General features: G+C 32.5%; 1 protein-coding gene across 1 annotated transcript; it reads right to left on the bottom strand.

The window, feature by feature from the left end:
• Window positions 1-704: 704 nt before the first annotated feature.
• Window positions 705-3962, bottom strand: LOC120076377 (BTB/POZ domain-containing protein At3g56230). The gene is made up of 3 exons (XM_039030190.1): window positions 3703-3962; window positions 1358-1537; window positions 705-1275 (listed from the first exon to the last, which is right to left on the bottom strand). The coding sequence occupies exons 1-3, from the start codon at window positions 3880-3882 to the stop codon at window positions 820-822; spliced, it is 816 nt and encodes a 271-aa protein (XP_038886118.1). The 5' UTR covers window positions 3883-3962; the 3' UTR covers window positions 705-819.
• Between the last annotated feature and the right edge of the window lie 9389 nt (window positions 3963-13351).

Here is a 13351-nt window from a genome sequence, read left to right as displayed (position 1 = left end):
TATATATTATACATCACAAGCGTTCGTACAAAATTGTTTACAAACTACAAGACACGAGACTTTAGAGCACAAACCCTAACAATTTTAACTCATTTGCTTTCTACTCGATGAATATCTAGTGAAGCCCGGCCAGGTATCCAACTTATTTCATAAATTATTCTGTACCTAGTGAAGCCCGGCCAGAAAATTTTAACTCATTTCGTTTCTACTCGGTGAATATCCAGTGAAGCCCAAACCGATATCTTCTCAAAAAAGAAATTGCTATTTTTTTCATTTTTTTATGAATTTATAAATATCAAATACGGGGCATTATAAAAAAAAATAATAATCAACAACGCAAGCATAAGTCAAACTCCAAAAATGTCATTTATTTTTGTCAATTTTTCCAGAAATTATCGAATTATTGAATACATACAAAATGAAATACATACCTTCTTACGGAATGTACAAAATTACAACTTCGTGAAATATAAGTTTTGGACTTGACGAAAGACTTTTCGTTCTGGAAATAATTTGGCGAAGAGAACGTTTTGTGGGGTTGTAAACAAATCAAATTTGATGGAGACCTTTTTGTGTGAATAATTTTTTGTTAATGGTTTTTGGATAAATTAATTTTTTGTGAATAAATTTAGATGAAGAAATTTCTGTGAATTAATTTGATAGGTTCGTCGTTGAAATTGAAAATAAGAATTTAATAAGGGGCATAAGAGTAATTGTACAATCAATATTTTCCATGGTTACATCATTTTCATTCTCGTCAAAAAAAAATTCAAAAGTATGTCAAAAATACAAAATCAAACTCTAAATAGATCATTTTTGTCAATTTTCCCTATTTTTTCTGGCATCCATTAAAGAAGCTCTAGTGATCTGGACAGAAAGATGAGGATTCTTGAGAGCAAATGCCTCAAATCCTGGGGAAAACACAATCTCCTCCATGTTTCTAACAATGAAATCCATCGCACTCTCCTTCAACGCTCTACATGAACATACTTCAGCAATTTCCAATACATCCAGAGCGCTCCCGCAGTTCAACGATTTCAACATGTACCTCTCGCAAAACTTCTGCAAGTAAGGAATCTCGTATTTATCACCCGCCATAGCTAACGAGTACACGTGCTTCTTCAATTTCTCTTCCACCAAATCACCGCTATACAGCAACTCCATCAGTGATTCCAACTCCTCGTGGCTCATCTCCGGCAGCATGATCGACTCCATTGGAGCAGCCTTGCACCCGTCCGATTCCAGTAGGTTTTTGAAGATTTCTGATCTTGTGGCCTGTAATTTTGGCAAAATGCTTACCCATTATATCGGATTTCCATTGGTGGACAATGAAGTCCAAAAAGGGGGATTCTATTACCAGTAGGGCTCTGTGAGCGGAAATCGAAGGCGACGCGTCGAAGCCGGGTTTGAGTTGAATATCGGTGTGAATCCGATGGCGGAAAGCCGCGGCGAACTCGCCGAGGAAATCGATTTTTTCTTCTAATTCTTCCTCTCTGTTTTTTAAGTCTATTATCCATTTTGAAGCATTAGTGAGTGTCTGCATAAGGAGATGATTAAAACTTTAGTTATAAATTTCAAATTTGTATTAATAACTCTAATAAAAAAAATATTAGCCAAAATAAATATAACTCAATTTCGATTCTCTTAATTATTTTACATCTAAAACGTCTGATATATTAAAAAAAATTAAACTTAATATATAATATATCTATTAGACATAATTTATGCCACATTTACCAAATTGTAATGAAAATTGGTATAATCGTAATGAAATTTCATTGATGGATCAATTGTAATGAGTTTGAATCGCAAAGGTAATTGGATTAACTTCAATCACATTTATTTAAAATCATGAATTTTATCAAATTTACTGTTACCGTTACCTCTACCTTTGTGGGTCAAACAGTAACGATAACAGTAAAATGTTAAAATTGATAATTTTTTAGTTGTAACAGTAACAATAATGGTAGTCGTAACAATAACTATAATGGTAATGATAGCGATAGAATGTAATTTCCAGGCACAATCAGATTGAGTACTCTTTATTCATCAATCAGATTGCGTTATTTCATTACAAATTTGGATGTGGGATCATGTGTCAATACAAATGCTGAATAGAGATAAACAACATTAAAAGTAATCAAATAGGGCCAACTTTTTTTTATTCTTATTTATCTATCACGTTTTCAGTAGAGTAAACATGATCTTAAAGATTTATTAACCCAAAATTTGATTATATTACATGGTTTTTTTTTTTTTTTTTTTTTGTCTAATCAAAGTGACTTATTTAACCAAACTTTTGTACTCTCTTAAGTCTCGTGAACAATATTTGTATTTTTGTGTGTCCATGAATTGACACCATCCAACATTCTTGTGGTGCTTTATCAACTTCATAGTGTACTCTAGTCTCTATCAAAAGTACTCCAACAACTCCACCTTTTATTGTATGCATTTTCTTTTTTATTTACTATTTCTAAAGAAAATTTTATTCATTTTATAGAAGATAAATGGGGTCTTTTTTCTTATTCATTAGTTGTTCCTTTTCACATATTACATCAATTACTAAATCTTATCTCATTAATTATATTTGTTTCTTAAAAATAAATATTAAAAAGATAAACCAAAGTGCACCCAAAATTATGTTTTCCCTAAAACTTGTTCCAATATATTAAAGTTGGTCTTTAATATTGGCCCATTTAACGTCTACCAAAAACTAGGCTTTTAAGAAAGAAGCCCACATATCTCATATTTGTCATGAACTATTGTTAAATTCTCTCTTTATATATTTATTTGAAAAGGTAAGTTTTATACTTTATATGATTATATATAACTTTTTGGTTGTATTTTTTTTAAGAAGAAAGTTTTAAATTCTTAAAACTTTTAAAATCATGTAATTTTTCTTTGTCTAACCTAATCTATATATGTAGACAGAAATAATTCATTTTGTTATTTTTTCTCTCAAAATTAAAAATATAAAAAATAAATTATATACCACAAATAATATATACATTGCCAACCTAATAAGAAATTTTTAATTTCTTTAAACAGTGGTTGAATCCTACCTACAATGTGAGAAATATTATTAAACAAAAATAGCAAAAAAAAAAAAAAAAAAAAACCAATGTTAAAATATCATTTTAGTCTCTATATTTTGGAAGTTATTTAATTTTAGTTCATGTACTTTCAATTGTTCAGTTTTAGTCCTTGTATTTTTAATCAATCTTAAATTTAGTCCTCAATGTTAGTTTATTGTGATTTTTTATTTTGTTATTTAATAGCATTTTACTACAAATTTTGAAAACATATTTACATGTTGTATATCATTGTATGAAGAATATTATTATTATTTAAACAATTTTGGTAAAAATTAACTTTGGATGACTAAATTTAATATTTATTGAAAGTATAAAAACTAAAATTGGATAATTGAAAGTATATGGACTAAAATTGAACTAAAATAGTATTTAACCAAAAATCAAAATTTATCTAAACTTTTAATTTTGCACTAAATAGATCATCGAACCTTAAAAATATTTAACAGACCCTTGAAGTTTCAATTTCGTATCGACATTTTGTATCGAATAAGACCCTAAACTTTTAATATTTGTATCTAAATGTACATAAAGGTATTCAAAGAATAAAACACAAAGTTAAGTTAGAACTTCATTAAGAGTTGAAAAGAAATAGAGAGAAAGAACTTGCCTTACATGAAGAGGAAGGTGGGGAAACAGGGGAGACATTATGAGTTGGTAACTTATGATCATTTTGAAGCTTGTTTATCAAATTTATGACACACTTTGCTCCGTCGTAACATGATGCACAAATCGTATTACGCGGCGGCCGTAGTATCACCGGCAAGGAGCTGCAGATTGAGCAGTCCATATTAATTTTCTGATCTTAGGCTTCTGTTGAAGAACAAGATGAAGGTTCAATTTCAAACACATTGTATTGGGTTTAAAGAAACAGAAAAGAGGTGGTTGTCTTATTTATTTATTTGGTGCTCTCAACTTAAAGGAATCTAGAAATAAATAAATAAATTGTTGATCAATTGAGTTGGTTAAATAATTGTTGAATAATAATGTTTTGTTGGTTTATCCTGTAAATGATGTAGAAGAATCTAGTTTAATAATTGCTTTAATTGGGTTTGAAATTTTAATTGAAGTGCAATGACCATCCTGCCCTTGAACTTGGGAGGAGGTTTGTTGGGGGTAGATGGGCAAATGGGAGAAATGAAAGATTTGAATGTTGGAGGGGATTGAGTGTGTTTTAAAGAAGGAATAGAAAATGGTTGGAAGTGGAAAAGGACTTTCCAACCTCATCCACAGCCTATACCTTCGAGGCAAACACGTCTTTCCCTTTCTTTTTCTCTTTTTTTTTTTTTTCTTTTTATTATTTTCTTTTGAGTTTTTTTTTTCTTTTTTGAAAAATTATTTCCTCTATTTCAAATAGCTATTGATGTTATAGAATTTTAACGTTACACATTTATGGTGTCTTGCACGAGAAATTTTAACATTACACGTCTTTCCCTCTGATATGTTGTTTTGCACGAGAAATTCGCATAAGCTCTTGGTGCTCTTCTAATTCTTTCTCTAATCTAATCATGTTGTTGGAGTTAACCTCTAAGAATATTCGTACCAATGTGATGTCAAGTCGAATACAATCTGATACTTAAGTTTGTACATTAAGTATTTAGCTTGACTAAACACATAGAAAATTACTTACCCCTTTAGAATATTGGTGCAAAGCTATTAATAAGATCCATCCTCTAATTAGTTGAGAATCTGAAAGGTTGAAGAAGGGACGGTGAAATTTTCCTTGTATTGACTACAAAGGAGCAACCCCAATTTATACAAATAAATCTCTAATTTGGATAAATCAATAATAATAAAATATACAAAAAGAATATACAGATGGCACACTACAAATGGTTGAAGAATAACCATTAAGATTCTTTCTTAACCAATTCTAGTATTGCGATATTCTTCATATTTGTTGACATACCTCTACTGACCGAGAATGACTTGGATGATGTGGATATGCTGACTTGGATTGACTTGCTGACATGGCGGTCTTCTTCTACTTCCCTTATATCTCCCCTCAAACGAGGGGTAATGCAACAACCCCAACCCCAAGTTTGGACTTGAGACTGAAGAATTGAGAGTGAGTCAATGTCTTTGTGAGGCAGTCTGCGATTTGGTCTGAAGATGGTATATAACAAACTTCTAACTGCCTATTTAGCACTTGGTCCCGTACAAAATGTATATCAATTTCAATATGTTTTATTCGGGCATGAAAGACAGGGTTGATGGCTAGAGCTCCGACATTTAAGTTGTCACACCATAATGTAGGAGTTGAACATCGTTTGATGCCAATTTCACCAAGTAGCTGTTGTAACCAAATGATTTCTATGGAGGCATGTGCAAGTGCCCGATATTCCGATTCTGTACTCGACCTAGCAACCACTGATTGTTTTTTGGAGGACCATGAGACAAGATTATCACCAAGGAAGACACAGTATGCAGCAACATATTTTCGGTCATCAATGTTTGTTGCCCAATCAGCGTCCGAATAGGCAGATATATCCATGGTCAGATTGGATTGAATATAGAGACCATAATGTCTAGTACCACTGATATAACGGATAACTCTTTTAATGGCTTGTCAGTGCACATCTGTGGGTTGTTAGAGAAATTGGCTAAGTTGGTTAACTATGTAGGTGATGTTCGGGTGAGTATTGGTTAAGTATTGGAGAGCCCCAATCGTGGGGCGATAGGTGAAAGGATATTGAAGAGGCGTACCATCATTTAAAAACATGTGACGATTCATCACACTAGGCGTGGGGACTGGTTTCACATCTTGTAAATCAAGTTTAAATAGGAGATCATCCACATATTTTTCTTCATTAAGGATAACACCATTGTCCAAGTAGTGAATTTGAATACCCAGGAAGTAGTTAGTGTACCAAGGCCCTTAAGGACAAACTTGTTGTCTAGTTTTAACCAACTTTGAGATTAATGAGTTGTTAATCCCTGTGATTATGACATCATCTACATATACCAGTAGCAGAACCACATCAGAGTCATTGCGAAAGACAAAAAAGGAAGTATCTGACCTAGCATTTTGAAAGCCCCATGATGTAAGACATCTTTAAGGGTGTTATTCCATGCTCCGGGTGCCTATTTGAGACCATATATAGCTTTATTCAGCTTGCATATGTGAGTTGGGAATTGACTATTAACATACCCTTGAGGCTAATACATGTAGACATCTTCTTCAAGAGTACCATTAAGGAATGCATTATTAAGTCGAGCTGTCTAAGTTTCCATCCTTGAGAAATTGCAATGCTAATAACCACTCGAACTGTGGATGCTTTGGCTACAGGACTGAAAGTTTAAAAAAAAATCCACACCTGGGCTTTGATGAAAGCCTTTGGCTACGATGCAAGCTTTATATCGTTGGATGGTTCCATTGGGGTTTCTCTTTATGCGAAATATCCATTTGTTGCCAACCATGTTTAAGGAGGGTGCGTAGGGAACCAAGGTCCATGTATTATTGTGCATTAAAGCAAAAAATTCAGCATCCATTGCAGCTCTCCATTGGGGTGTTTTGAGAGCATCCATAACACGAGTGGGTTCAGTGATAGTCCAATCCTTGGAAGTTTTGAACAGTCATATCTTAGGCTTGAATATTCCTGCCTTACCCCTGGTAATCATGGGATGGCTAGGTAGTTGTTATTGGTTTTTTCGGTTGTTGGATTGATGGAGGAATAAGAGGTGAAGTTTATGTAGGGAAAATTGCATGAGGGTTTGTGCTGGTAGGAGGAGAAGAGTGTATTTGAGGTGAGTTAGGTGGGGAGGGTTGAATTGAGGAATAGGGTTGAGGAGAGGGACCTGTGGAGTTTGCTATTTGGTCTGAGACAAGGGATAACTGATGAGAGGGACTGGGCTGATACAAAGGTCGCACGGGAGCGGCATTGGGGGCAGGTTATGTAGTTGACAAGGGATAAGGTAGGAATGAGAGATGAGGCAACCATGAGATGGGTAAAGCTTGTGAGCTGATGCTGGCAAACTGAGGATTGAGATCTGGCCAGCCTGAAAAATCATACTTAAAAGGAAAGTCGGATTCATTAAAAACAACATGACGAGATATAAACACACGGCCAGATCAACTCAGACATTTGTAACCTTTGTGGTGCATACTGAGGCCAAGATACACATATTTCTCAGACCGATAGTTGAACTTGTTACTGTTATATGGCCTGAGACATGAATAGCATGCACAACCAAAAGTCTTGAGGTTTTTAAAGTCTAGCTTTCGGTTGTGTAAAGATTCAATGGGAGATTGACCTTTTAGAGCTGAGTTTGGTAGCCATTGATTAAGTAAACAGTATACATAAAGGCATCCCACCAGAGTGTGAATGGTAAAGTAGCTTGTGCTAATAGGGTAAGGCCAGTGTCGACAACCTGTCTATGATTTCTCTCTGCCCTACCATTTTGTGCTGAAGTATAAGGACTGGATATACAAGATAGGATACCCTCTTGATGACAGTATTGATGAACTCAAGTGTATTCTCCTCCATTGTCAGACTGGACGATTTTAATTGTTCCTCAAAATTGAGTTTTGACTAAATTAATAAAATGTTTAAACACAGCTAAAGTATCACTCTTGAGTCTTAAAAGGTAAATCCAGATGAATCTACTGAAATCATCCACAAACAATACATAATATTTATAGCCATCAATGGACAAAAAAGGAGCAGGTCCCTAGATATCAGTGTGAATCAATTCAAATGGAGCAGTAGCACGGGAAGTAAAATTAAGAAACTTAAGAGACTGGGCTTTTCTATAGTGACAAAGTTCACAAAATTTGAAATCTTCATTAAGTAGGATAGGAAGATTATATTTCTTAATCACAGATTCAAGTATTTTTGGAGAGGGATGACCAAGCCTCCTACGCCAAATGGTCTAGGACACCCTATTTCTAACAGATACACTAGAATTAGATCAAACGAAGGCAGACAGATTGTTATTTTTGTCCACTGACTAAACTTGGTTGTGTTCATCACCGTAGATGTGTTTAAGCTATCATCAAAATTCTCGAAATATAGACCCTCTTTAAGCACTCCCTTCAGTAGAACTTGCCCTGCTTTACAAGACAACAATCATGATGGAACTCAATGTAAAGATCATTATCCTGAGTAAGCTTAGATACGTTAATTAGGTTCTAAGCAATATGGGGAACACAAAGCATGTTATTAAGCTTCAGTTTATTACTTCCAGAGGTCAAATAGTCATTGCTTACATGAGATATATTTAAGCATTCTTCATTTGCAACAGTAACAAGATCTTTACCTCCATATTCAGCTAGATTTGCAAGGTTATTGTAGTCAGCAGTTACATGATTCGATGTTCCACTGTCTGCATACTAGTTAGTGTCATTTACACAAAGCATTTGAGTCTCCATTAGACCCTCTAGTGTTGGCCATATTGACATTTTTGTTTTGACTTAATCCAACTGTGTTCTTTTGAATAGCTTGATGATCAAGACATAGGAGAATTTCTAATTGCATATCAAGCCATGAGATGTTGATTTTGCCTTGTAGGATTGCCACAACAGCATTGAACTCTTCATCTAGACCTAGCAGTACCTGTGACACTAAAGTTCTCATGGGAATAGGGCTCCCAGCTTGCTCAAGGTTATCAGCATTATTTTTCATGATCCATAAATATTCTTCGAGCGTCATTGAATTGTATAACCAGCTAAGAAGCAGATGATCTATAGTCATCCACATCTCATATTGAGGATTTACCTGTGGAGGTGTAAAGGAGCTTGAAATTCAGCTACTGGAACTTCCATCAATACTTGGAGCTCCTGTTACCACATCAACTTCAGCAATCGTTGTGTTGCTGGTGTTGGATTGTAGGAAGACCAATGGACATAGGGTTTGTCCAGTCAAATGTCCCTCAAGTTTGTAACACCTAAGGATCGGTAGAGCTAGATTTTTCTAGAAAAGGAAGCTGCTGCGATCAAATTTGATGGTTGTTATCTGGTTGAGAAGTTGGTTCAAAGGGGTAGCTAAAATTAACACCACCAAGAGGGAAGGATGTATTTCTAGAGGAGTTAGTGTTGGCCATAAGAGCTCTGATACCAAGTTGAATCTGAAAGGTTGAAGAAGAGACAGCTTGATGGGTGAAATTTTCCTTGTATTGATTACGAATGGGCAACCCCAATTTATACAAATAAAACCCTAACTTGGGATAAATATATAATAATAAAATATACAAAAGGAATATACATATGGCCCATTACAAATTGTTGAAAAATAACCACTAAGACTCTTTCTTAACCAATTCTAGTATTGAGATATTCTTCATATTTTTTTATATACCTCTAGAATGGCTTGGATGATGTGGATGGGCTAACTTGGATTGACTTACTGACGTGGTGGTCTTCTTTTACTTCCCTGATATAATTTCCATTTGGGGATATATGTAGTACCGACAGACAGTGTTAGAATAGGTATGCCCTCGAGATTCCAGAGTGTTAGTGGTGAATTCGGCTCGATCATTTCTCTTTAGATTTACGAACTCAATTTGTCGACTTGGAACTTGAGGGCTTGACTTTCCCTTTCAGGACACCTGGACCCTAAGCAAGCTTTAGAACCCTTTGAGCTTAGGCCTTTCTTGGACAACTCTCAACAAGTCGTAACTTTTAAATGATGATATGACATGCTAGTTGACATATTTATCACGATATTTAAGATACAATAACACATGACACACTAATTAAATTTGGAGTAACTGCAATTGATAGTACTTTTAGAGTTAATAATTAAATGTATAGCAACATTTTTAGAGTTGCAAATATAGTTAATCTATCGATGATAGATTTCGTCATTGATAAACTCCTATCAACGATATAATCCGTCACTAACATACTTCAAGAACTAAATCTAAATTTTGTTATATTTGTAATTCTTTGGTATATGATAATATTTTGAGCTAATAGATATATTTATGACTGTCCCTAAATTTATAAATAAATTTTCAGCTAGGAACGTTTCCATGTGGGCAGGAACAAAAATGACTCCTCATATGAATGTTCACGAATACCCCCATTTGAATATTTCTCATCTCTACCAACTTTTCCGTTATATTCTGTAGAGATTAGAATAGGGGAAAATTATTTCTCTTTAAAAAAAGAAATCGAAATACCTTTTTAAATTTATAGGAAATTTTCAACTAAATGGGTAATTTTGCATTCGCATGTGTGTCTAGAATGGAAAATTATGAAATTTTATACGATGTATGAATTTGTCAATTCTTATAGACTAACAAAGAATTATATGGTATAAAGTTAAGTACATTAAATAACTTGTCCCTTATTCTTGTTTTTGTTTTGTGTTTTGTTTTTTTCTATCTTCAATTATACGTGTTTATTAATCTAACACAATTTATAAACTTCAATTTTCATAACGCCACTTTCACTCATTGATTTCTTTGTTTTATTTTCGACTTAAAGAATAACACTTCGAAAATTAAAGTCAAGTTTTCACTAAAAATCTTATGAAATTGAGAAAATATAACATAATTTTAAAAAATTAAATTATAATCACAAAACATTATAATATAGATGCATTAAGGAAAGGTTTAACTTAGCTTAGCAAACCAAAAGAAATGAAAAAGACTTAGTCAGAAAAAGTTTTGTAAATTCGAATAACTTAACTACTTATAATAATTACAAGAAGAGTAATGATTAGGTGCAATTTAGGTTACACTTAATTTATGCCCTTCTTTTTTTACATACAAAAATTAAATTTAAAAAAAAAAAAAAAATTGACGCATGACGATTTTTGTTAGCTAGATTACACACAAATAAGTGTAGTCAAAGATATATCACCTAAATTTTTCTGTTGCACGAAATAGATTACATGAATATGATATATTCAACTTTTTAACTTATTTATGATGAAAACAAAAACTAACTCATAAAGAACCACCAGAGAGGAATAACACATTAACATTATTATATATTAATATCTGGCTACAAAACTATATAGCCGACAAAATGATCCTACAAGCCTACCTTATGAAAAACAATAATTAAGTATCTTTTTAATTGGAGTTTAGAGATCTTTAATTGAAGCGAGAAGAGATTCTTTAAGAAAAAAAATCATAATTAATTATGTGATTTTAATTAATAGAAACAGGATATGATTTGACTCACACCTTGATGGTAAAAGTTGGTCACTTGTCCCATTAATTCTTTTTGAAAAATATTTAATATGTGATTAGAAAAAGATGGGCAAAAATAGATGCATTAAGATATTTTATATATATATATATATATATTTTAATGTGACTGGAATCAAACATTTAAAAATATGCAATAATTTTTTATACCTTTCAGATTTGATTTCAAATAGGATACAAACTTTCCTCAACCAAAAAATAAAAGAATAAGATAAAGAAAAAAAAAGTGTAGAATAAAAGTTAAAATCAAGCTTAATATCAGAAAAAGTTATAGTGCATCTAGAGATTTAGAGGAGATTTTATTTATTTATGTTTTTCTCAGCTTTTTCATGATGGGGAAATGAAATATAACGGAATACACTAGTAAACTGATTACACTTCAATTAGAAACACTATACTCGATATATAATATTCAAACTCAAACGTAAGTCGAATGATGTAACAAAACTTAAATATATAAATAATCAAAGATTTGAAAGAACCTCAAAACCTCTAGAGACTCAAAACATAGTCGAGGCATGCTGATGTGAATTCAACCATTGAATTATTGCATGTACCTAAAGGATCAATTATAATAAGCAAGGCAAAGAAGATTCAAGATGCATTCACACTACATCTTCAAAAACTAGCAAATTCACAAGAACCGACAATTTTCAGACCAAATTTATATATAATACTAGTTCAATGAGTCAATAAGAGAATGACATGAAGATGCATGGGAAAAGTCCTATAGTTTGGATGATGGCACGGTGGCAAAAATGTATGTAAATTTTGGGAAGAAAATGTTGTTAAATGTGCACTACATAGAAAAAAAGTGATGTCAAATCTTGTCAAATGTGCACATCTACTTTGCCGTCTTCTAAAGGAGATATTTAAGACAATTTGAAGATTTTTCACATTTCTAGTTTTGCATTTTGACTTATAATTTAATACACAATTAAGTCTCAAGTTCCTAGGTGTTATTTTCTACAATTTTCAATTAATTGCATTTGAATGGCTTTTGAGTTTTTTGGCCTATAAAATGGCTTGGGATGCTCTTGACAACTCAAAATATCAATATTAAAAAGCTTGTGCTTATTCAACCCCTTAGTGTTGTCTTTTCTTTCAAATCTTGCTTTAGATTTGATGTTTAAATCAATTCATTGGATTAGTCTTGATCAAGCTAATTCTGGAATGAGTTGTCTTAGGATCTAAAAGTGACTGTCATAGATTCTAAGTTTGATCTAAGTTAGCTTTCTTGGTGAGTGTTTATAAGAATCTTAAAAGGACCTCTAGTTTTGCATCCAACACGCATCACGGGCGCTTATCACACGCTTCTAATAAGCATTGTCCTTTTAAACAATAATAAATTTAATGTACACAATTAAGTTCATTTTTATTTCAAATATTCACTAAAGTTTCACTTTCTTTCACTATAAATATCCAATAGTTCATTGATTTTCTTTATCCCTCTTATATTTAAATTATCTTAAGATTGTTACAGAAATAATAGCACATAATATCAAAATATATATTTAAAAGAAAGGAAAAAAAGAAAAAGAAAAAAAGAAGGAGTCCTACGGATCTACATTGTCTCTTTAAGATAATTTCACTTACTTTAGTGATTGAGTTTTAAGAGTAATTGTCTATCAAAATAAAACTTATTATTTTTCTTATAGATACAACACCTCGTCCACAAGATCAAATAATGCTTACTTTGTGAAGTAAATTGAATTTCAACAAACTCTTAGATGGGAAAAATGTTTTAAGAGAGAAAAGTGTTGATCGAAAAAGTGAAATTCCAAATTGAGGAAAATACATATTTATAAACTAAGGCATGGTCATTTGAATAGGTCTTTTCTTCAAGTTGATTAAAAAATGAAAAGTGTGGTTCATTCACGAAAGAATACAACTCATAAAATCGAAATGATGTAATCCTAAAAGAAGAGGTCACGTACCATTTAATCCAACACTTTGTATCCTCCTCGATTCTATTGGCACATGAGCAATAATCTTATTCTCCCCACTATAACTCTTTGACTAAAACACCCTGAGTAGTATATAACTTTTGAAAAGTTTAAATATTTATTTTATATCATTTTTAAATGTTTTTATGACAA

This window comes from Benincasa hispida, chromosome 4 (genome assembly GCF_009727055.1).
Source record: "Benincasa hispida cultivar B227 chromosome 4, ASM972705v1, whole genome shotgun sequence".
Lineage (NCBI taxonomy): Eukaryota > Viridiplantae > Streptophyta > Magnoliopsida > Cucurbitales > Cucurbitaceae > Benincasa > Benincasa hispida.
Note: the sequence above shows the minus strand (reverse complement) of the source record. Positions and strands in the feature narration are given on the sequence as shown.